The sequence below is a fragment of the Hemitrygon akajei genome, chromosome 8, assembly GCF_048418815.1.
Source record: "Hemitrygon akajei chromosome 8, sHemAka1.3, whole genome shotgun sequence".
In the NCBI taxonomy this organism is placed as follows: domain Eukaryota; kingdom Metazoa; phylum Chordata; class Chondrichthyes; order Myliobatiformes; family Dasyatidae; genus Hemitrygon; species Hemitrygon akajei.
In genome coordinates, this window is record NC_133131.1 from 12198763 (window position 1) to 12223358 (window position 24596).

The 24596-nt window shown below is 38.4% G+C and overlaps 1 protein-coding gene across 6 annotated transcripts in view; it reads right to left on the minus strand.

The window, feature by feature from the left end:
• LOC140731641 (neurofibromin) overlaps positions 1–24596 on the minus strand; it is a 359419-nt gene that overhangs the window by 228877 nt on the left and 105946 nt on the right. For 5 of the 6 annotated variants that reach the window (XM_073053261.1, XM_073053258.1, XM_073053260.1 and 2 more), the window contains exons 9-16: positions 22018–22191; positions 18759–18887; positions 15670–15741; positions 10035–10166; positions 5808–5942; positions 5013–5126; positions 3773–3852; positions 1926–2049 (exon numbers count right to left, since the gene is read on the minus strand). In XM_073053261.1, coding sequence (XP_072909362.1) covers positions 1926–2049; positions 3773–3852; positions 5013–5126; positions 5808–5942; positions 10035–10166; positions 15670–15741; positions 18759–18887; positions 22018–22191 — 960 coding nt within the window. Of the gene's footprint in view, positions 1–1925; positions 2050–3772; positions 3853–5012; positions 5127–5807; positions 5943–6363; positions 6409–10034; positions 10167–15669; positions 15742–18758; positions 18888–22017; positions 22192–24596 lie in introns of all 6 variants that reach the window. The other variant, XM_073053256.1, reaches the window with a different exon arrangement.

Sequence of the window (24596 nt, forward strand, 5' to 3'; positions counted from 1 at the left end):
GTTGTACATACAATACTTAACTCAGTAATAATATGATATGCATCTAAATCACTAACTCAAAAAGCATTAATAATAGCTTTAAAAAAAAAAAGTTCTTAAGTCCTGGCAGTTGAATTGTAAAGCCTAATGGCATTGGGGAGTATTGACCTCTTCATCCTGTCTGAGGAGCATTGCATCGACAGTAACCTGTCGCTGAAACTGCTTCTCTGTCTCTGGATGGTGCTATGTAGAGGATGTTCAGGGTTTTCCATAATTGACCGTAGCCTACTCAGCGCCCTTCGCTCAGCTACCGATGTTAAACTCTCCAGTACTTTGCCCACGACAGAGCCTCTTATCAAGTTTCCTCTCATTCTTCTACGTTCCAGGGAATGAAGTTCTAACTTATTCAACCCTTCCTGATAAATTCAGATCCTCAAGTCCTGGCAACGTTCATGTAAATTTTCTCTGTACTCTTTCCATCTTTCCTGTAGGTAGGTAACCAGAACTGGACACAATTCTCTAAATTACAACTCATCAACATCTTATGCATCTTTAACATCCCATTCCTAAGTACTTGGAAATGTTTTGGTGTCTTGACAATGTGAGGATAGAAAAGGAACAGACTACTTTTACAAGTTCCTACTGAATAAGCACATTATTGATTATGTTTTGTGAAGGAGGTGCAGCAGGTTAGAAGCTCAGAATCAAAAGCCTGAGAAAACTCTTGGCCTTTATAGACAGTAAAATTAAACTATTGAGTAGAATCGAATGACAAATTTAATTTTATTACCTTCTTCCTTAAGGAGGTCAAATAAAATCTATAACAGCTCCCAAAAGTAGTCATACCATTTTTGTTCTGAAAGTGATTTCCAGTTTTGCACCTACCCAGGAGAGCAACCACATTGCTGCTGCAGTTCTGGAACATTTTGCTTGCAAATACTATACCAGGCATTAAAATGAGATCGTTGACAAGACCTGTCATTTTTCCTCTTAACCCTAAAATAAAGTAAATTTACTGCAAATAATAAAAAGAAAAAAAATAGATGCGGAAAGTCTGAAATGAAAACACAAAATGCTGGAAACACTCAGCAGGTCAGGTAGCATTCAGTTTTGATGTGGCGACTATAAACTGAGATATTAACTTTGTTTGCAGTCTATGTTAGTTGACTCACTGAGTGTTTCCACCATTTTTATACTTACTTCATTTTACTTTTAACACTTAAAAAGATGTATCACTCCATTCTAAATCTACATACTAAAATCAACTTTTTGTTCCATTATGTTTTGTTCTTGTAAGAAACAGTGTTCACTTTATGATTTTCTTGTGAATGCTGCTTACAGTATGTGATGCTTCGTGTCTGTGAGAGGTTTATTGCACATGTGCATATGACAATAAGTTGGACTTCCACCTTTGACTAATAGTAAACCAATGATCATTAACACAGTAGCTGCAAAGAGGTTGACAGTGAGCCTTTATGAAGTTGTAAAGGAAACAGGCAGATCATCTTGGTGAGTATTGCCTTCAATCCTAGTTATCAGTGTTCATCACTATTGATAATGAGTAACTCATACTTGACTGGGTAAGTAGGGTTATAATAAAATAAAACTGTGTGAAGGGTGAGCAAAGATTACCAATCAGACCCTCAAAAACTACCTCCTCCATCAAATACCATCAACTTATTTACCTAAGTCAATAGAGTTCAAGATAACAATCAAATAGACTTACTGATGTAGTAAATTTTGTATCCTTAGAATACAGTGAAAGATTACCTACACAGATTACTTAACTTTCCATTAATTAAAACTATCAAACCAATAATCATTATTTTGCAACAAAGATCTACATTTTTACATGTATCAGGCCTTCATTCTTTCACGGGGGTAGGACAATGGTGTATAATTTTCTTTGCCCAAAACAATCGCTAATACATCACAGAAAGTATTACCTTATTCTTCAAAAGAAACTTATTCCGACAAATAAGAATCTCCCGCAACCATTTGAGAACTTCTGTGCTGTTCAGCACCTGATGAGCAATCAATTTCTTACAGATGAAGAACAGAACCTGAGAGCTTTCAACACAAAATAGAGTAATTACGAAAAAAGAGATCAGAATTTCAGAAAGATTCTTAGTGCTAGGCAGTTCTACAGGGCTGAGAACTGAAACTGCATGCAGGGATGCCAAGTAATTAGGAAAGCTAATGGAATATTGCCATTTTAGTTCACAGACCATTGGCAAAATTACACAAAGTTTTGGTCCCATACTCTAGAAACAACATATCTGCACTGGAGACAGTGCAGGAACAATCCACAAGGTTGACTTAGTGCATGGTATTACAGGAAAGATACTAGCAAGGATAAAAGATTGACTGAGTGGCAGGAAGCAATGATTGAGGGCTATGGGTAACCCTAGTTAATTTCAAAAGTAAGTATATGTTTGGCAGAACATTGTGGGCCAAAGGGCCTGTATTGTGCTGTAGGTTTTCTATGTTTCTATGAGTGAGAATAAGAAGGGCCTTTTCTGGTTGGCTGCCGGTGACCAGCGGTGTTCCACAGGAGTCACTTCTTTTCACGCAATGTCAGTGATTTGGATGACGGAATTGATGGCTTTGTGGTCAAGTTTGTGGACGATATGAAGGTAGGCGAAGGGGCAGGTAGCGTAGAGGAAGCAGGAAGTCTGCAGAAGGACTTACACAGATTTGGAGAATAGGTAAAGAAGTGGCAGAGGTAAGCAGTGTTGAGAAGTGTATGGTCATGCATTCTGGTATGATGTATCAAGGTGTAACTATTTTCAAAGCAGGTAGAAAATTCAAAAATAGATGTAATGCTCAGGCTTTATAAAGCATTAATCAGAGTATTAAGAACAGCTTTAGGTCCTTTAACTAAGAAAGGATGTATTGGCATTGGGGAATGTTATGCTTTGAAACTCCCAAACGTAAAACTAATTGAAAGAAAAACACAATGAGATCAAGACAAACGTGTACTCTCTGATATTCTTTAGCGAGGTGAACACATATGACGTGATGGTGTGCTGACATATGCCATTAATGTACTTTTACGTATAACCTGTACTGAATTATGTGAAAAACAAAGAATGCTTAATCAAACAATATATTTACATTATTACTCAAATGTTACTGAAACATTAAATACAAAATGGAGAGTGCCCAGCGGAGGCTTGCGAGGATGATCCCAGGAACGTCAGGGTTAACGGTGTCAGTGTTTGATAGCTCTAGGCCTGTACTTGCTGGAGTTTATAAGAATGAGTTGGGGTGGGGGGGGTGGAATCTCACTGAAAGTTATCAAATACTGAAAGGCCAAAATAGATTGTACATGGAGAGGATGTTTCCTATAGTGGGGCAGCTTTGGACCAGAGGGCACAGCTTCCAATTCGAAGGATGTCCCTTTAGAACAGAGGAAAAATTTCTATAGCCAGAAGGTGATGAATCGGAAGAATTCATTGCCATCCTTAGACAGCTATGGAGGCCTGAGACAACTGGGTATATAACTGGGTATATTTAAAGCAGAGGTTGATAACTTCTTGATTAGTAAGGTTATGGGAAGAAGGCAGAAGAATGTGGCTGAGAGGCATAATAAATTTGCCATGATGGAATGCTGGAGCAGGCTCAATGGGCCAAATGGCCTAATTCAGTTCCTACTGTATGTCTTATGGTCTTACTCACCATAAAAAAAAGTTGGTACACCTAACAAACACCAACTTCCACACATGTACTGCATTGTGAAAAAGGAATAGTGACAAAGCAGAATTCGGTATATGAATACACAGAGATTTACCTTATATCCCAGAAAGTTGCTATTGGTGCATCTGGGTTCCATAACCCTATGTTTTCTGGTTGATGAAGAACCAACAAGGCCTAGAAATAGAAATTGTAAGAAAAAATTTATCCGAGAGCAAATAGAAACTTGGCACAATGCCCAAAAATGCTTTTGATCAAATCTCTTTTTTCCAATAATCAATCAACAAATTAATATCTCAAGTCATAAATTTTCATTGTAGTAATGTTCTGATAATAGAGCTACTTTTCTTTGGACACAGTGGATTATCTTTTAATTATTTGATTATTTGTGGTTTATATTGCTATATTTTTACACTATTCTTGGTTGGTGCAACTGTAATGAAACCCAATTTCCCTCGGGATCTATAAAGTATGTCTGTCTGTCTGTCTGGATAGATACCTCAATTTCAAGATTACCGTTTAAGTAGACATAATGTACAAGGAAGGCATTAAATGTTGGAAATGCAAAGTAGTTCTATCGGCAATATGAAAAGATAGTGATATTCTGGATAAAATTCTTCCCCAAAACTGTAAACAAAAGATAGCAAAATAAAACAGTTTTAATGAAACATCCAATGTGATTGATCAGAAATGAAGCTTTCCTCCTTGCTGACAATCAATATAAGCACACTGCTGTACTCCCTCTCAACAGTCACGAGTGAGAGGCTAATCACAGCTTAAATGCCATCTACCAATTCACCATTTTACATCACTACTGTTAGCAAAATCTCAAATGGCAATGAGGAAGCCTACAGGAGTGAGATAGATCGCCTGGTTGAGTCACGTCACCTCAATGTATTTACATTCAACATCAGCAAGACCAAGGAGTTGAATGTGGACTTCAGGAAAGGGAAGCTGGAAAAACATACACCAGTCCTCATTGAGTGGTCAGGGGTAGAATAAGTGAGCAACTTCCTCGGTGTCAGGATCTCTGAGGTTCTATACTGAGCCCAACGCATTGAGAAGGGGCTGTACTTCATTCCGAATTTCAAGAGATTAGGGATCTTACCAAAGAGTCTTATAAATTTCTATAGATATACGGTAGAGAGCATCACCGCCTGGAATGGAAGTTCCAATGTGCAGGATCAATAGTCGTAGATTCAGTCAGCTCCATCACAAGCACAACCATCCCCACCATCAATGAAATCTTCAAAAGGCGGTGCCTCCCAAAGGATAATAAACGAAGGTTAATGATAATAAACCTGACACTGATTCAGTGTCTGAATTAATGCTCTCACCTCCATGGCTTCCTGTGCTATCTCAGGCATGCTCGTCTGTGGAACCAGCTGAACTAGACCAGTTATCAGCTCAGCAGTGCTGTTCTGGATTTCATGCCCATGCTTCCCTGGATTCTGCACAGCACAAAAATAATTTGTGTAAGTTCAAAAGACGAAATGGAAAACAAAAAAAAAAGAAATCTAGCTGTGCGACTTTAACATCCATACAGTAAACATCATTTTGTTTTTAAATTGGCGATCTCATGAACATGAAACCTGAAGATATTATTTATTCATCAGTTTGCAGGGAATAGCTTCATATTGCCACTCAGAGCCTTTAAGGGCTAAGTTACACATTGTAATCAAATTGAATAAAGCCCACAACACGTAAGACACTTGAGTATTTGCATTAACTTCAACCAGAAGAAAAATTACTCCGATCATATTTTTTCAAGAATTATGTGACATGATAGAAAACACATACTTTAACTAGGAAATTACAAAAAATGCTTGAAAATCATAGAAAGTTTGTTTTAAAATACAAATTCAAGTTTCTTTATATTGTTGTCTTTGCCAGCTATTAGAAGTCATCTCCTGCAATCTATAGTGTTGATGAATCACTATATTGCATCATTAAAACTTACAAATAGCACCAGCAAATTACTAAAATTGGTATTCTTTCTTCCAAACCATTGATCGATATTGTTATCTTTACTAGAACAGATTTGTTAATTGGTCGCAAAATTGTACAGGCTTGACAGTTATAATAAGTCCTTCCAAATTCATCTTCATGGCCCTTCCAACACTTACACTTACATGTAACATAAGCTTTGGGTCTCCGTGAATTAATTTCACAATGGCCAACAGTAAAAACTTATAACTTCGAGTTTCCGAGTCTGTTGGTTTTTCTTTAAATTTAAGGCTTGTCATTTTTTCCTTGAATGTAAGACTCTGAAATAAATTTTTGAAAAGAGGGAAATGAAAATAAACAAAATAGCTCAGTTGATCATTCTAAATAAAACACTGCTCTTGTTTTGAATGTACCAAAGATTTGATTTGTATGTTAACTCTAGCTTCTATGGACGTACATACATATATGTGTACACAACTTATTAAAAACACTATGTACATTAAAAAACAATTATAAAACAATGAAACAAAATGCAAAACATTAGTAAATGCATGGCAGAAAAGGAGCTGTTTAAATTTAATCAGATTTTTTTTTCAATAATTAAGATTTTATTTGAGAAGGTGAATGCATGCTACGTATTCATACCTAGATAGATTACATTGTGTTTACTAACGTAACTAAGCACAGAAAAGTCAGTGGTCTAATTGCTTTTCTGTGGTAGTTACTATGATTCATACTTACAGCAACAGAAGCCCACTGCCATGCAAAACAGTGACTGGTTGGCGTCTGATCATGTGAGCGACAGCAGCCAATAAGCACAGAAAATAAAGCAGAAGACAAAGCACCACCAATCAATGTCAGAGTAGCCATGTTAAACAGCTGCTACCTAACCGAACAGGTGACACTAAACATATAGTTACAAATGGATTATGAAATGAAAGATTTTGCATGTTTATAAATGCCCCTTCCCTCCCCATAAACTATATCGGAATGCTCCAATCTACCTATATCCAATGTATTCCACACTCTTAGAAACCTCAGAAAACTGAGTGACAACATTACCTCATCCAATTAATGCGTACAACAGAAAAGAAACACTACTATTAACAACTTTCAGTTACGCAACAAACTAAAAGCTCAAAAGGCTCCGTAAACTTATCCATGTGCTCCCATCTAGTAATAATCCTTTACATGTATTTCTGAAAATAAGTCACTTTTTCTCTCCCTAATCTACAAAGGGGCATCGTGGTCTAAAGCTAAATTTAGCACGATAGGTATTGAAAATCTAAAATACCAGTGATAGACAAGCACAAAAATTTACCTGTTCCATCCAGTTGTGTAGTACCAATTCAACACCAATGTGTAAAAAAGACTACAGTGTAAAACAAACACACACAGAGCAGGTGTCCAATGTGAAAAAACTGTAAACATCAATTATCCATACTACAAGTTATGACAAGGTTAAAAGCTATTGCTCCGATCATTTCCTTCTGTCTAGTACTTCTTATTGCCCAGCTACGGATTATGACAATTTTCAGGGACAGTAAAAGATAGGAAAAAATAGATTTGTGTCCAAAAAGCTAAAACACTTGAATGATTTATATACTACTTGGATGAAGCCTTTTATCCTGATCAGTATGAAACAGCAGGTCTGATGAAGACATGATGCATTTCATTTTGTGAAATGATTTAATGGGGGTGAAGCTTCATTTGTCACTTCTGCAATGATCCATGGCTTCTGCAACCAAGTGCAGAAAAATATCCTGACTTACAGACAGTACCTTATTCTCAAATTGCTTCATTGAAAGAAGCAGTCAAAGCATCTGCATTTTAGAACGGGAACGTGATCATGTATTTGGAACTAATCAATGCTTTTATTATCATATTTTATAGTTACACTTAAATGCATTATCTTGGCTAAGTTAACTATAAGTTGAGTACTCCTTTTCCGAAAATCCAAAATCCTCCGGAATCCGAAATTTTTTGAGCGGTGACATGATGTCACAAATGCAAAATTCCACAAGGCGCTGGGAAGGTTTCCAGGTGATGCACAGGTTTCTGTGCACCAGAGCCAGGCCTGAGAAGTGACCTCACATATGTAATGAACAGAAGAACGAAAAGTAGAAAAACACTGTGTAAAGTGAAAAATGAAGATCTCAATCTTGTATTGAAAGAATGGATTTGTCAGCATTGGAGTGAACACATGCCGCTTAACAGCACGCTGATCATGGAACGAGCAAAGACCTATCACACCAAAATGAAAATTGAAGGTAATCGTGAATATTCAGCAAAGTGATCGCAGAAATTTGAGAAAAGAAATTCTCTAATCTTTTGTGGTAATAACATGTCTGCAGATCAAGAAGCAGCAGAGAAATCCATTAATGAGTTTGCCAGGAACATAGCTGATGTAAACCTAACACAAGAACAAGTCTAAAATACCGATTGTTTTTACAATTTACATAAAAACTACAAAAAGTTAAGTACAAATACAATGTACTGTAACCTTTTAATCAAAACAATTGCAGGTGGAGACTGAAAGCCTGCCATCGCCTGTTGTTATTCAACAGCTGACTCAGGCATTCTCCCGATGCTGATGTGCTGCTGTTGTTACCTTGTACACATTATTTTTATTATATTTATGGTACATAATCATTTTTACTGTTAAGTACATATATGTGATACACATATGTATCACACACATCTAAGTATAAGAGGAAGACAGCACATCATTTCAGAGTCAGAAATGATGGCAATCTCAAGCTATCTCATCATATATTCCAAAATCTGAAAAAATCTGCAATCCAAAACACTTCTGACCCCAAGCATTTCGGATAAGGGGTACTCAACCTGTACCTTGTACTACATTTAATTTCTATTGAACCACACTTTTATAATTTATTTCATGATGGGCTTTTGTAACTAAACATTCAGTGCAGTGCGCACTGTCAGGAAATGCCTCATCTTTGACCTCTAGTTAAAAAAAAAAGAGGCAGCCTTTCATAAATAAAAACTTGTGTCATACTTTCACAAGAAATTGGCCCAGTCGTTTGCTAAAATGATTAGGGCTTTTTAATGTTGGTTTTAAGATTTTGCTTTAAACGGACTTACACATTTAAAAGAGCAAGAATCATTAACATCTATGCCAGTATAGTACAGGTTTGTCTATCCCTATTCAAAAAGGCCCTGCCAAACTAAAACTAAAAATTTTCTCTTCTCTTAAAATTATTATTTCTCTTGTACAAGCCTAATTATACGGAAAACATCTGTAAATATTTACTTTCTGCTGCACCTCCATTTCATTCTTATACAATTCAATAACTGCTACAAAATAACTGCTGAGATAAAAATTCTTCACTTCACAGAAAAAGGAGAATCCAATGATCCATCCAATATCAATTATTTGAAAGCTTATTTTCTAACTCTTGCAAATGTGTAAGTTTATACAGTGGATTCTAGTTAATTGGGTCACCTGTTAATCGTGGCAACCACTTATCTGGGACAAGTCTTATAGAACAGAAACTAATCAGGAAAATAGCTGCATTGCCTTTGTTTATTTGTGACACTCTGCCAGTTAATTGGGGCAAGAGACTATTGCTAAAGTTCCTAACTACCATCGGTCATGGGCACTGTGTGGCCATTAGATATTGCACCGTGATCAGAGCCAACAGTTTTTAAATACCATCAGTTGCATGTGTTGGTGTTCAAAAATCAGCGATTTTTGTCTTTTGTCACTGACAGCTGGTGAGAAATAAGCATTAAGACAACACAGAACTGTTTTGCTCACTCCCTTTTCAAGCACTCAGGCTTGGAAATGCCAGAAATGGCCAGAAGTGAAACGGAAGTGATATCACTACTTCAACAAATTAGGAACTATGAAGAATTGAAAGGTACTGACAATGATCTTGAATGATGCAATGAAAATGAAGATTTGGAGGATGCAATCGTCAAAAACTTTGTATGAAAGCAGTCCAATATCTGCTTGAAATGTCTGATTTTCTTCTTTTACAGTCAATCAAAAGAACACAACAGCATACTCTAGATGAATTCCTCTCTCAATAACTTTTAAGAACTAATACATAGCTTTATAGCACTGTATTGGTAGTGTTCTGATTTGTTCTGTATTTCATTTAAATACATAATTTCTTACTCACTTAAATGGCTGTTTTTTTTATATCTTTTTAACTATTTCCATGAAACTTCGGCTAATTGGAGAAGCCAAAACATAACAGGTTCTCAAAGTGTCCTAATTAACCAGAATCCACTGTGTATATATATATATATTTGTGAAGGCATGGTTCAAAAAAATATTATGCTAGAAACTATATCTCAGACAAACAGATATGAAAAAACTGCAGAAATGGTTTAATGGAAACATTCAAATAATCCAACAAGGTACCAATTAATAGGCATACCGTTGTCAAACGCAAGGGAGTGTGCGTGCTGCAACTCTGCATCACCCTATTCAGAGTTTCGGCCAACATGCCTCTGAGCTCCCCTGAGTAACAGTACACGGCATCGATCTTGGGCCACCAATCAACTGCAGACTTAAGATGCAAGGAATAGAAAAAATAAAACATGAGACACATTTCATTTAAACATACTCCAATTCAATGATCTGGCATCTATTCAAAGTAAATTGAGTGTTAATATACCATTCCATTACCATCCAGAAGAGGGCAGAGAGTTTGCACACCTTGAAATCCCATGTTCCATGCGGATTTCTATAACATATCATTCTATCTTCAAAGAATTTAAAGTTCAAAAGCTCAATGTAAATTCATTAACAAAGTACAAATATGCCACCTTATCATATGCTATGAGTATATGATTACATATGCTATCAGTAAAAAAAACTACTGATGCCATATTATTTGCAATTTTGAGCAACAAGCATCCTGCCCTTTAAGAACTGGGAGTGGACTAACATTACAAAGAAAACCAGTGGCCAGAATTGGATCAAGCTAGAGTGAAACTCAGATCAGTGATGAAATACAAAACATTCTACCTAATTTTGTACCAAGCAGCACTATGTGAACTTTGTCAATAGATGCCAGGAACTGATGCAGCCCACTAATTTAACATGAATGCAGCTTTGTGTAGAAGTTTGTCAAATAAATCATTTTTTTAAAATTACATAATTGAACTTCACTGATGTGCGATAAACCATCCTTCAAGTCTCCAACGGTTAAGACATGGCAAACATTATTTTGTTTATATTCAAACTTTCCTGTCACATGAATATGTTTTTGAAGACTATACAAAAGCCAAGAGCCAATTACATACTGTAAAAGTGAATGCATGGTGAGACTGCACCTGGAGTATTGTGAGCAGTTTTGGGCCCTTTATCTAAGAAAGGGTGTGCTGGCACAGGGGAAGGTCCAGAGGACGTTCACGAGAATGGTCCCCATGAATGAGATGGTTAATGTATGAGGAGCATATGATAGCACTGGGCCTATATGCGCTGGTGTTCAGAAGACTGAGGGGAGATTCTCATTGAAAACTATTGAATATCGAAGGGCCTAGATAAAGTGAATGTGGAGAGGATTTTTCCAATAGTGGGAGTCTAGGAACGGGGGCACAGACTCAGAACAGATGTACATCTCTTTAGAATAGAGATGAGAAGGAATATCTTTCGCTGAGGGTGGTGAATCTGTGCAATTCATTGCCACAGATGGCTCTGGAGGCCAAGTCATTGGGTATATTTAAAGTGGAGGTTGATTAGCAAGAGCATCAAAAGTTATGGAGAGAAGACAGGAGACTGGGGTTGAGAGTGATAATAAATCAGCCGTGATGGTAAGGTGGAGCCGACTCCATCAGCCGAATGGCCTAATTCTACTCCTGTGTCTTATGGCCTTAGGAAATCTTTCCACTATAAAAGATCAGTTAACAGCCTTGTACAGGGTATATGGTGCAGGTAGAAGGAGTGGGATAAGGCAAAGTACCTTTAAAAAGTCAGAAGGAGGAAATGTACAGAGTAAGTTACACAGCATAGTAGCAGACTCTCAGCCCAACTCATCCTTAGCAATCAAGGTGCCTATCTGAGTGAGTCCCATTTACCAGTGCTTGGCGTATATCCCTCTGAACCTTTCCAATCTATGTACCCATCCAAATCTCTTTTTAACATTGTAATTCTACCTACCTTTACTCATTCCAGTTCATTCCACATGCTGTGTGTGAAAGAACTTGCCTGTCAGTTCCCCTTTAAATCTGCTCCCGCTGATCTTAAGTGTATGCCCTCAAGTTTTAGACATCCCTATCCTGGGAAAAAGACTGTTACCATTTTCACCTTATCTACGCAGTTTGACTACTTTTTTTACTCACAGTCACGATCAGGCTGTACTTGAGCAGTGCTGGCAGGCTTACACCACCCTAGTTCAAAATTCTCTGGAGAGCCGGCAAAAAGGATAGCAAATAATGCAAGCCACCAATGGAGAAATATCTGTGGTTTAAACATCTATAGGCTTTTGTTAAACCTTTAAAGCCTTCAGACAACAATAAAATGTTTAAAAGTTTATTGTGCCACGTTAGCGTAACACTATTACACGGCGCGGCTTTCTCGAGTTCAGAGTTCTATTCCGGTGCTGTCTGTAAGGGATCTGCATGTCCTCCCTGTAGAAAGTGTCGGATTCCCCTGGGTGCTTGAGTTTCCTCCCACAGTCCAAAGACATACTGGTTAGGCTAAATGGTAATTGTAAATTGTCCTGTGATTAGGTTAGGGGTAATTGGGATTGTCGGGGATAACGGACGTGGCGTGGCTTGAAAGGCAGGAAGAGCATACTCATTGTATCACTAAAATAAATGTTATTTTCAAAAACTAGAGTCCATGATAATTTAGGGCAATGCCTACTTAGCTATCACGTTACATTTAACATAAGGGCATAATTTTTAGCTAGTTAGAATCAAAAACATTTTTGCCGTCACCTACACTGTGAGTTGTCACTGGATACTGTAGTTCAAGTAGAATAGTGTATCTGTTTGTTGTATAAAAATGCATTTCCATGTAGGGTAATATAAGGGTGACAGATGACACATATTGCTCATCATAGAAACTGTTCTACATTATTCACAAACACCGTCAGTGTTTAGCTTGTTCATAATAGAGTAATAAGTACAGAGCCACGGCTTTTGCTAAGCACATAAAATAACTCACACTTATATTCACAGAATCCTACATCCGGAACACATATGACGACGCAATACTATTACAGCTCGGGACTTTGGAGTTCAGAGTTCAATTCTGGCACCGTCTGTAAGGAGTTTAAACATTCTCCCCTGTGACCACTTGGGTCTCTTCTGGGTGCTCTGGTGTCCTCCCACCGTCAATATATTTCCCATTTGGTACGTTAATTGGTCAGTGTAACTTGTACTGTGATTAGGCTAGGGTTAAATCAGTGGGTTGCTGGCTGGTGCAGCCTGTTGGACCGGAAGGGTCTGTTCTGCGCTGCGTTTTAAAATAAATAAAAATAAATACATAAGCTCAACATGAAAAAAGTTTCTCATTTCTCTGCATGTTCCACCACAAATGCAAGAGATGTTTATCATTCCCATTCTTAATTTATAATGTTAAATTTCACCAGTCTATGGAGATATCACAAATAAAGTAAATATCACAAGCTGCAAGTACATAATGTTTAATATGCATGACTAAAAGATTAGCTTTACTTGTCACATGTACATCAAAACATCATATAGTGAAGTTCATTGTTTGCATCAAATCAAATCAGTGAGGGTTGTGTGGGCAGCCCACAAGTGTTGCCATGCTTCCAACGCCAACATAGCATACACACAGCTTACTAAAATACCGTCTTTGGAATGTGAGGGGAAACCAGAGCCCTCAGAGGAAACTTGCGTAGCCACAGGGAGTACGTACAAATTCCGTACAGACTGTGCCAGGAACCAAACCAGTACTGTAAAGCTACCGCGCTGTAAAGTGTTGCACTAACCACCATGTTACCTGCCACCCATGAAACCCATGGACCTTTTGGGGATACTTAAGGTTCTCTATTACACCCTAAATATTCCCAAAAGGTAATAAATACAGTTACTCTTTGTGTTAAAGCATAATATGAAATTTGATTTCTTTTCAAACAAAACAAAGTGAGCTTAAGTTTAAGAATTATGAATAATACAAACTGAACAGTATTCATTTACAATTCAACCGTTCTGAAAAAAAATCAGGGAATATATACATGTTAAAATATGACTCTGTCCAATTCTTTCCACAAACAGCATGACTCATGAGACTCTGGCACATATTTACACGTTTTTTAATGAAATATCCTTCACTGGCTGAGGTCAAGGGAAACAATCTTGCAAAGAACCATGAAATTATTCAATTTCCAAATGTGCCCAGAGAAACGATGAATGAATCCTTTAAAAGTGCATGCTCACTATGAGCTCTCCTGTTTACATTTTAAGATCAGTGGATACTTCCTTAGCAGTATTTGAACCTTATTTATACTCCACTTGGATGAAGGACCATCATTAACATTTGGACCACTGAAGAATTTCAGGACAGAGATGCCTCTGCTGAAAGCTTAATTTGGAAAGACAGACTGTACGAACTCTAATTAACTGACCACAGGTGGGGTTATGATGGCTTTATCGATAATCATGATAAAGATCAATTCCAGCAAATATTTTTTCTGGGAAAAAACTAATTCCATCTCTTCATAGGTGTTTACCTATTGTCTATGTATTTAACATTTCTATTTCTAATTTTTGGTTAGAAATTTAGCCCTGGGCAGAACCGGCAAATTTTACAGGAAGCTGAAGGTCGAAGCCTAAGGGTCAGAGTCTGAAGGTAAAGATCCACAGGAGTCAAGAGGGCCCAGGCTACTGGGGTCGGAAATCTGTGTGAGTCTAGAAGTCGAGGTCCGAAGGTGAAACCCGTGATCGGCATCCTAGGATAAAGTTCAAAGTTGAAAGCCCAACGTGTGTGAGTCTGAGAATCCAGGGATAAGGTCTGGAGGCCTGGTGACAGCCTGTCCTGGGGTTGGAGGCCTATCTGTGTGGGTGGGAGGTGTGGGAAAGGGATCTGTTTTGTTCTGGTTGTCTTGTTTTGCTTTGCTGTTATTGTTGCTTCACGTGTTGTTCTGCTGAGCGTTGTGGGCATATAATGTTGGCCCTGGGATGTGTGGCGACACTTGTGGGCTGCCCCCAGCAGATCTGCAGGTGTGCTGGTTGTTAATGCAAACAACGCATTTCACTGTACATGTAATAAGCGGCCTAATCTAAATCCGAATCAAAAGGTTCAATCAAAGAACAGATGAACTCCTTGGGTCCTTAAAGACAAGTAGAGTTGGAACTTAAGACTGTAGCACATTCAAATCCAGCTGAAAAATGATATATTTAAACAAAACACCCCAGTTTAACAAAGAAATTCATCTCAAAATCTAACTCAGTGCAACTTTTCATGAAGTAATTTTATACCAGAATAAACACACAAGGGTTCATTAACATTATCACTTTGACAAAGCACTGTAATTGTTTTCAGAAGTTTGGATGCAACATTAAAATCACAGCTTGGTATGCAAACACCAATGCCTTTGAACAGAAAATCCTAGCAAAAAGTAGTAGATACGACCCAGTCAGTCCATCACAAGTAAAACCCTCCCCACCACTAAGCACGTAAGCCTCATCCATCATCAAGGATCCCCACCTCCCAGGCCACGTTCTCTTCTCATTGGTGCAGTCATGAGGGACCTCAGGAATCACACGACCAGGTTCAGGAACAGTTATTACCCCTCATTCATCAGGCTCTGGAACCAAAGGGTTCACTCGACTTCACATATCCCACTTTCAAAGACTCTTCATCTCATGTTCTTGATACTTATTGTTTATTTATTTATTATTAATAAGTTTTCTCATTTGTATTTGTACTGTTTTTTGTATTTTGCAAACTCACTATCCGCCCTGTTGGGTGCGGGCAAAACGAATCTCAGGGTTGTAATATAGTGACATATATATCCTTTGATAATACATTTACCATTAAAATCTACTTACACAGTACCACAATAAGCACTTGCTACAGCATGATATACTTACGTTAGTAATAATTCTGTGCAATGAATTAACCAACACATAATGAAACGTTGGAGAAGTTGATGCCAAACAGACCTGTAACAAGACAACGGACTTAATGTCAGCAAGAGGATGTATAAAATACAATCTGCCAGGTTGCTGCAAACAAAAACCCAGGGTTCAAAAACTAATCAGCCCACCACACTGTTCTTTATGGCTGACATATGCCTGCATTTCATGCCTGGCTCCCAACTGTCTCTCAAGCCGCTTACAAAGGGGAAAAAATTGCTGAAGGCTCACCACTTTATTTGCAGTTCCTGGAAATAATGCTGCCTTTGTGTGCCTCAAAATGACATGTAACAGTAGAATTAAGCTAGACTTCACGTTTTATGCATTCACATGAGTATAAAAGCAGATGAACATTATGAGGGGTTTAGAAAGGGTAAATGCAAGCAGGTTTTTTCCACTGAGGTTGGGTGAGACTACAACTAGAGGTGATAGGTTAAAGGTAAAAGGCAAAACGTTTAAGGGGAGCCTAAAGGGGAATCTCTTCACTCAGAGGATGGCTGCCAATGAAAATGGTGGACGCAGGTTCGATTTCAACATTTAAGACAAATTTGGATAAGCACAGGGATGGGAGGGGTATGGAAGGCTATGGTCCAGGTACAGTTCGATAGGACTAGGCACAGACTATGCTACAGTGCTCTATGGCAATAACTTTATAAAAGCTGCATCTTTTAAAAAATACAGAGGAAATCTCCCAATATTTTGGCCAATATTTATCTCACAACAAAATTAAATCAGGTAATACAATAACTTCTCATTTATATTCAGTTGGGCATTATTTTTTCTGTCCACTGCTTGTATCACGCAGACCCATCCTTTGCAGCCATGCTCTCCTTGGCTTGTTCCAATCATTGACATAACAATGTCAATGGAGTAATTTTGCTCATTTGCTGTCTTAAAGCTCAAAGCAAAGTTCAAGTGTACAAGAATTCTGTGTCTCTATGTGTAGTAAGGTTACCAGTTCAAATTCCACCATGGCTAGGCATGGAAATTGATTTGCTCATTTTCAAATCATATAACCTTGAAAACTGCTGGATCTATCAAAACCTTTTCTTCATCCATTTGAGTAATCTCCTGATCAGCAAGTACAACAGGTAAATCTGAAAGCCACTTCCACTAATGTTAATCACAACAACCTTCAATATAGTTATATTTAGTTCGTATGTGTTAACATTCTTGTGTGAAGGCTAATGAAATCCAAGGGTAGCTGATTGGCATGTGTGAAAGATAACAAGTTGCAGGGCACAGCAAAATAAGAAGGGTAATAGGACTAAAGAATCGCTCCCTCATGGTTGCCAGGGGCCCAACGGACCAAATGGTGTCTTGATTTAGTGCACATATAAAATTGTTAATCAAAAATGCAATTATCCACATTTGGATTCCCAATTCACTACATACGAAATGTTGTCAAATGCATTGGTCATCCAATACACTCTCAACACCCTCTAGAGCAGGGGTAGGCAACCTTAAGCATAAACGAATTTCTAGCATGCATTATTCATTAATTTGAGGCAAAACATAACTAAATGGATTTAAATGGATAAGTCCCATATTTCAAGTTTTTTATGTCATTTATCTGGCTCACCGTCTGCTCATTAATACGCTATCTGGCCCACAGAGGCCTCTTTCAGTTCTCTGCTCTTTTTCGTGTTCTCATCCATTCTTCCTTGTTGCCGATTGGTGGGCTGGGGCTTTGGATGATCTGTTAGTTTTTGTGCGAGGGAGTGGGTGGGGGGGGGGGGTTAAGGTTTGCGAGTTTTAGCTTATTTTTCTTTTCGTGTGGGGTGGGATTGATGTCTTTCTTTCAACTACTTCTATGGTTTTCTGTATTTTATAGCTATCTGGAGAAGACAAATCTCAGACTTGTATTCTGCATACATACTTTGATAATGAAATGAACCTTTGAACATTTGTTTAATGTATTTTCCTGTATATAAATGTAAGGAGAACAAAATAATTGTTACTCCGGGTGCAATGCAGCGCAAATAAAAAACACAAAAGATAAAAGCATAATAATAATAAACACAATAAATATCAATACATAGGATAGCTTCTATGCATGGATTGTACGTCTACAAAGTGATGCTAGGCAGTACAATAAGATGACTGACGGGAAATAATAAATCAGTGGTGGAGTTAGTGGGTGGAGGGGTTGACCAGACTTACTTCTTGGGGAAAGTAACTGTTTTTTGAGTCTACTGATCTTGGCATGGATGCCACTTAGCCTGGTCCCTGATGGGAGTAGGAGATCCTTCATGATGTTATTAGTCCTTTTATGGCATCTTTCTGTATATATGTTCTTGAAAGGTGGGTAGGCTGGTGCCAGTAATGCATTGGGCAGTTTGACTACCCATTGAAGTGTCTTCCTATCTGCTGCAGTACAATTTCCATACCAAGCAGTGGTGCAGTTTGTTAAGATGCCCTCTACTGAGCATACGTAGAAAGACATAAGTATGGATGTGTGAAGTCCAGCTCTCTTCAGCCTCCTCAAAAAGTAGAGGTGTGAATGAGCTTCCTTGACGGTGTAAGATGCTTTCTGGGACTATGAGAGTTTGTGTGTGAATTGTGCTCCCAGGTACTTGATCCTGCTTGCAGTCTCCACTGCTGTACCTTTGATGTGAAGGGGCAAGGGGTGTGAATTCTCCTGCGACAATAACCATCTCCATTGCCTTGTTGACATTACGGTAGAGATTATTTGCCTAGTACCAGGCCTTCCACTTCCTCTCTGTAGGCCATCTCATAAACAGATCCTGGTTTCTTCCCCCTTCCTCTCCAGTCTTGAAGGGCCTCGGTTCAAAACGTTGACTGTTTATTCCTCTCCACAGATGCTACCTGATCTGCTGAGTTCCTCCAGTACATTGTGTATGTTTTCCCAACACCAATCAAAAGGTTCAATGCTTACTTGTAGTCTTGTGTATATTTAAAGTATCACTTTTTTTTGAGACAATCTACTGAATTAGTGATATGATTTTTATGAACTCACCGTTAAAGACAAAGGATGAGAAATGTAAATGTTTGTGAAACGAAATCAAAGCACAGCAAATTACCTTGAAATGACTATTGTTGTGAGGATTGATACGAAAACAGGAAACAAAACAATCTATCATGAGATCCACATCTGCACTCTGGCTGCCAGCACCTCTGGAGAAAGGCTTGCTAGGATTGAACAACAGGGCCTGCAAAGGAACAACATGCCAAAGCAATCACTGACACAAGACTATTATGTCATTTGTGTAAAATATATTTAATGCATTTACTGTATTTAAAGGCATTTAATTTTTCTTGATTATCTTCAGAGTTTCTGCTAATGCTTCCCTGTTAAGCATTTGCTAGTCATTTCTGTATTGTGTACAGTTCTGGTCACTGAATTATAGGAAAAATATCAACAAAATAGAGAGAGTACAGAGGAGATTTACTAGAATGTTACCTGGGTTTCAGCACCTAAGTTACAGAGAAAGGTTGAACAAGTTAGCTCTTTATTCTTTGGAGCGTAGAAGGTTGAGGGGGGACTTGATAGAGGTATTTAAAATTATGAGGGGGATGAGTTGACATGGATAGGCTTTTTCCATTGAGAGTAGGGGAGATTCAAACAAGAGGACATGAGTTGAGAGTTAGGGGGGCAAAAGTTTAGGGGTAACACGAGGGGGAACTTCTTTACTCAGAGAGTGGTAGCTGTGTGGAATGAGCTTCCAGTAGAAGCGGTAGAGGTAGAATTGGATAGGTATATGGACAGGAAAGGAATGGAGGGTTATGGGCTGAATGCAGGTCGGTGGGACTAGGTGAGAGTAAGCGTTCGGCACAGACTAGAAGGGCCGAGATGGCCGGTTTCCGTGCTGTAATTGTTATATGGTTATATTTTGGAGTTTACTTTCTGAACTTAAATCGAAAACACACACAGCATTTTGTTTTGTGAGAGTAGAAGCTGTAGGGAACATAGACAAGGATTCATTTTGATTCCTCATGGCAGGCTATTTAGTGAACTTTTTCTCCATACACTGTTCCTGCCAAAATTATTTTGATAATTTCTATAGAAGCACAGTGGAGAGTTTACTGACCTGTTGCATCACAGCCTGGTATAGAAGCACAAATGCCCAAGAAGGGAAAAGCCTACAAAAAGTCATGGATATAGCTCGGTTTATCACAGCAAAAGCCCTCCCCACCAGTGACCACATCGAAATGGAGCAGAGCCACAAGAAAGCAGCACTCATCACCAACGAGCCTTACTACCCAGGCCATGCTCTCTTCTCGCTGCTGCCTTCAAGAAGGAGATACAGGAGCCTTAGGTCCCAGACTACCAGATTCAGGAACAGTTACTACCCTTCAACCATCAGGCTCCTGAACCAACGTGGAACATATTAACACTGAACTGATTCCACAAACTATGGTCTCAATTTCAAGGACTCATGTTCTCAATGTTATTTATTATTATTTGTTTTTTTTTAATTGTACAGTTTGTCTTCTTTTGCACATTGGCTGTTCGTAGTTTTTCATTGATTTAATTGTGGTTCTTTGTTCTACTGGGAATGCCCACAAGAAAATGAATCTCTGGGTTGTATATGGTGACATATACGTACTTTGATAATAAATTTAACTTGAACTTTACTTTGATTTAATTCAAAATTGACACAACCATCAAGGTCAGCTTTAATTGAAAATAAAGAAACATGCTGCTCCAAGGGTCAAACAACTTTAGTAGAGATGTGTTTAACCTCAGAGGAGAAAACACACAGCCAGGAGTTAGATAGTTAAATAATCTTCTTCAATTTTCATTTTGGATTTAAAGTGAACAGAAGAAACATTGTAAATAATTTGGAAGATGTGTAGCTCAGGCGGTTGATGGTTGGGTTGAGTTGTTCTTCAATCTTGGAAATTTACTGGCAAACACTTCGTCACCATGAGAGAAGACCTCGTCAGTCCAAAATCAATAGCGCACTGATAATGTCTCTTTGCATGGTGACGAAACGTTTGTCAAGATTGGAGAACAACTCAACCCAACCACACGAAACATGGATTATAGTTATCTAACAATTTAAAAGAACACAGCACAGATTTGAGAAATGTGTTTTTAAGTCTTATTTCCCAAGGTGAGGGGATCTGGTGAATATCTTCATGAGTCCAAGGTAATTAGTAGGGGTTGGAGCTACGGCCTAAATCTATCCAAAAAAAATCTAGAAACATCCTCACCGTTCACCCTTTCAAATGCTGGTGGACAGTTTTTTAAAAGAACTCATAATATTGAAATTAATACATTTCATAGCAAAGAATATTTTTGGACCATTAAGTCTAGAGTGCTTTGAAAACATATGAAATTTTTGTGTATAAGGTTGGCACAGCCTTAAAATTTTGTGATTATGTATGAAGATCAACTCCAGGAGATCAAACTGCGTGCAGCTAACCGCCCAAGGTCTTCACATCAATTTGTGAAATTGTGCCAACAATTTTCCTGGCAGTCACTTCATGACAGAACAGCCTTAATAGTTTTAACCTGCAATTTGTACTGTTATGCTTTGCTAATCAATAGAGGAACTGAAGTGAGCTCATCTGAATGCAGAGGTGGCAAGCTCAGTTTAGTTTCATGTTTTGAGTTATGACTTACTGTCAAGAGATCTTGAGGCAACGTTACAGCAGTCTGTAACCGATGCCTCATCTGGGCTCTAATTGTTTATCAAGCCAGACATAGTGACTGGATGGGCAATGCTAACAATCATTAAATTTCTTTTCTTCAAGGCTTCAGATCTTGGACTCATCAATAGGGACATGACAACCTATTGCCCAAACTGATCAATACCCATTTTTAGGCAGGTGCATGGAACTGTTTAAGTAACAGTAATCTTCCCTTAGGTACAAATTCATCCCGATTTTCAACCCCATAACATGTGCAAACTAATAACTTATGAGTGTGATATACTGTGCTGCTGCTGCTGCTGCAAAAAAGCCAATTTTCATGCAATTTGTATCAGGCAATAACAATAAACTTAAACTCTAATCTGTTGTCAGGAAACCCACATCTTTCACTTCCCATGCAGCACACTGGCATATAAATTAGCTGAACCAACAAGCCTGGTGAGATATTTTTGTAAAAAATTATGGATGAAAAAACCAAGTAAGTCACAGTATTTTAATTTCAAACTGTAGAAACAAATCCATCCACCTTCCCCAAGATAATTATTTAATCCTTTTTTTTCTCAATTATTTTAAATGTCCAGATGAAGTGATGAAATGATTTGGTATGTTAAAAATGTGTCTTTTCTTTCACTAAATTAGCATAAGTGGAAGTAATGGACATCATGAGATGTAATAACATACCTTTAGGTCCACAACCATGGACTGAACCTGAAAGCAGATGACAGAGTTGTCCTCCCAGCTGATGTACGTGGAGGCCTTGCAAAGTTTAACACAGGCTATGGCAGCACTCTCGGTTAGTTGCCGACTACCACTATGGCCAGCAAGAGCTTTCTTTAAGTTGTCCAGGAATTGCTTCTGCACAAAGTCAAGACAAGAAGGAGACAAAACAATTCAATCCTCCTGCAGTTCCACATATTGACACACTAGTGCCCCTGAGATCCATTAACAACAAAATTACACAGGGTAAGAATGTCTAAAGGTGAAGAAAAAACAACAGATATCTGTTTGGGTTTATATTTAGGCTACGTCCACACTAGACCGGATAAATCCGTAACCGAAGCTTTTTCTCTTCGTTTTGACCCTCCATCCACACTGAAACAGCATTTTCCTCCCCCGAAAACGGAGCTTTTCTAAAACATCCTCCAGAGCGTGTAAATTTGAAAACGCTGCTTGGGCAGGAGTGGTGTTGACGGGGTAACCGGAGATTTCTAGAAACGCTGTCATGACGTGCCGAAACAGATGGCGGCATTTCATTGTTTTCTTGAACACAACTCCCCACACAACCTAACAATTTCAGAACAGACGGCAACGAGACTGAAGCCAGAAGGGTTAGAAATGTACTCACCAAATACTTTGACCTATAACTTACTGAATAAATAAGTATACTCACTTTGCCCTGTTTTCTGTCCTTGCTTGTATGAAGGTGGTTTACCTATTTATGCAAGTACTTCTCTGACAATAGATGTGTAACTGCCTGATGTAACATTGTATGGAAATACAAGATAACACTGATCCAGACATGTTTTATACATTTAACAAGGGGCTTTATTAATGCAACAGAGTTAGTCAATTTTTCAACGTTTGTCGTCAGCTGAGTCATACTGTTCGTGAGCTCCATCGGTTGCCTCCATACGCTCCAGAATGTTTTTTTTAGTTTTCAGTCCTCCTGCGCGAGAGCGAACAGCTGTCTGTCGTTTGGCAATTTCGTTTTAAGCTTTTCTAGTCTGTAACCAGACAAACATGCACTTTCACAGCAAGATTCGACACCAAACATGTCACTTGTTTTCTGTAGACGTGTCCTGCGCATGCCCAGTAGGAGGAGATTCACCGAAATACCTGTTTTAATGTGGATGGAGGTATTTTCAAAAACACTTGGTGTGGGCGCCTACTGTTTTTACGCGAAACCAGCGTTTTCAAAATTATCCAGTCAAGTGTGGACGTAGCCTTGGAATCATAGAATTATCACAGTAAAGAGGCGATAAAGCCCATTGAGACTATAGTATAAGTACCAGTGCACCAAAGAGTTTACTCGAAGATAGGGAATTAGGAAAAAGGGCTGTAATAACTGGAAGGTATAAATGTAATTTTCTTCACCCTGAACTGTTGATGACTCAATATTGGGAATACATCGCGGGATTGACTTTCACTCAGCTGGAAGCAAGCCTGAATGAATCACTGTCTCAATTCCCCTCAAACTAAAACAGGAGATCGATCTTGGTCATCCAGGTGACTCCAGAGTTCACTCAAGGAGCTCCTGCATTGCAACAGGATCTTGAGCAGCTTAATCAGGTAATGTGGCTCCATACTCCCCACAAAATTCCTCCGCAATTAGTTGACCGCCAGCTATACCATACCTTCAGTTTTACCAGATGTCTCGGCTATTCATAAAACCTATAAACTATTAAAAGTTAAAGGATAAAAGAATTTGAAAAACTGAAAATGTTAGAGATAACTACTTAACAATTAAAATATATTAAATTATGAACAAATAAAGTATTACCCATTCTTCTCCACAACCATACAATCCACATTGAGATCAATAGACTTAAGAATTTTATACCAGTCCAAACTAGAGTCTGCAGCTGGACTCCACTGATCACAGGTGGAACATGTCAGAACCCAGTCAATAAATTTGGAATTCGTGTATGTGAGGTCCAAAATGCAGAGACATTTACTGAGAAATATCATCCGTTGTGTGTGGAATCACTGATATCTGCCAGCAAAATCTGGATCCAATACTTTCAGCCAAAAACACATTCTGCATGTTCCCCTCAAGATACAAGTTATCCTGCAGTCTACATTTCTGTCTTTGGTGCTGGTCAGAAGTCATTTGTGGAGATAAGAATGCTCTAACAAGAGTTCTACACTACAAGTTGCAAAAAAGATATAGTGCTCCTGAAGTTGTAAGTAAAAAGGGCACGGTAGCACAGGTGCCCCATAGCTCCAGGTAGCTGAGTTAAATTGTGATCTTTAATGCTGGAATTGGAGTTTGCACATTCTCCTGATGATCACACAGGTTTCCCATCTCTATTTTCCTCCCACATCTTGGTTGATCAGCTAAGTGGCTTCTGTAAATTGGTTCTTAGGTTAATTAGGCTCTTGGACCACCAAAAATTGCCCCCAGGCATAAGCAGGTAAGTCAATCGGATGTGAGAAGGGAAAAAATAGTTAAATATGATCATAAGTGTTTGATGGCTCTGGGCCTGTACTTGCTGGAGCTTAGATGGATGAGGAGGAATCTCACTGAAACCTAACTAATA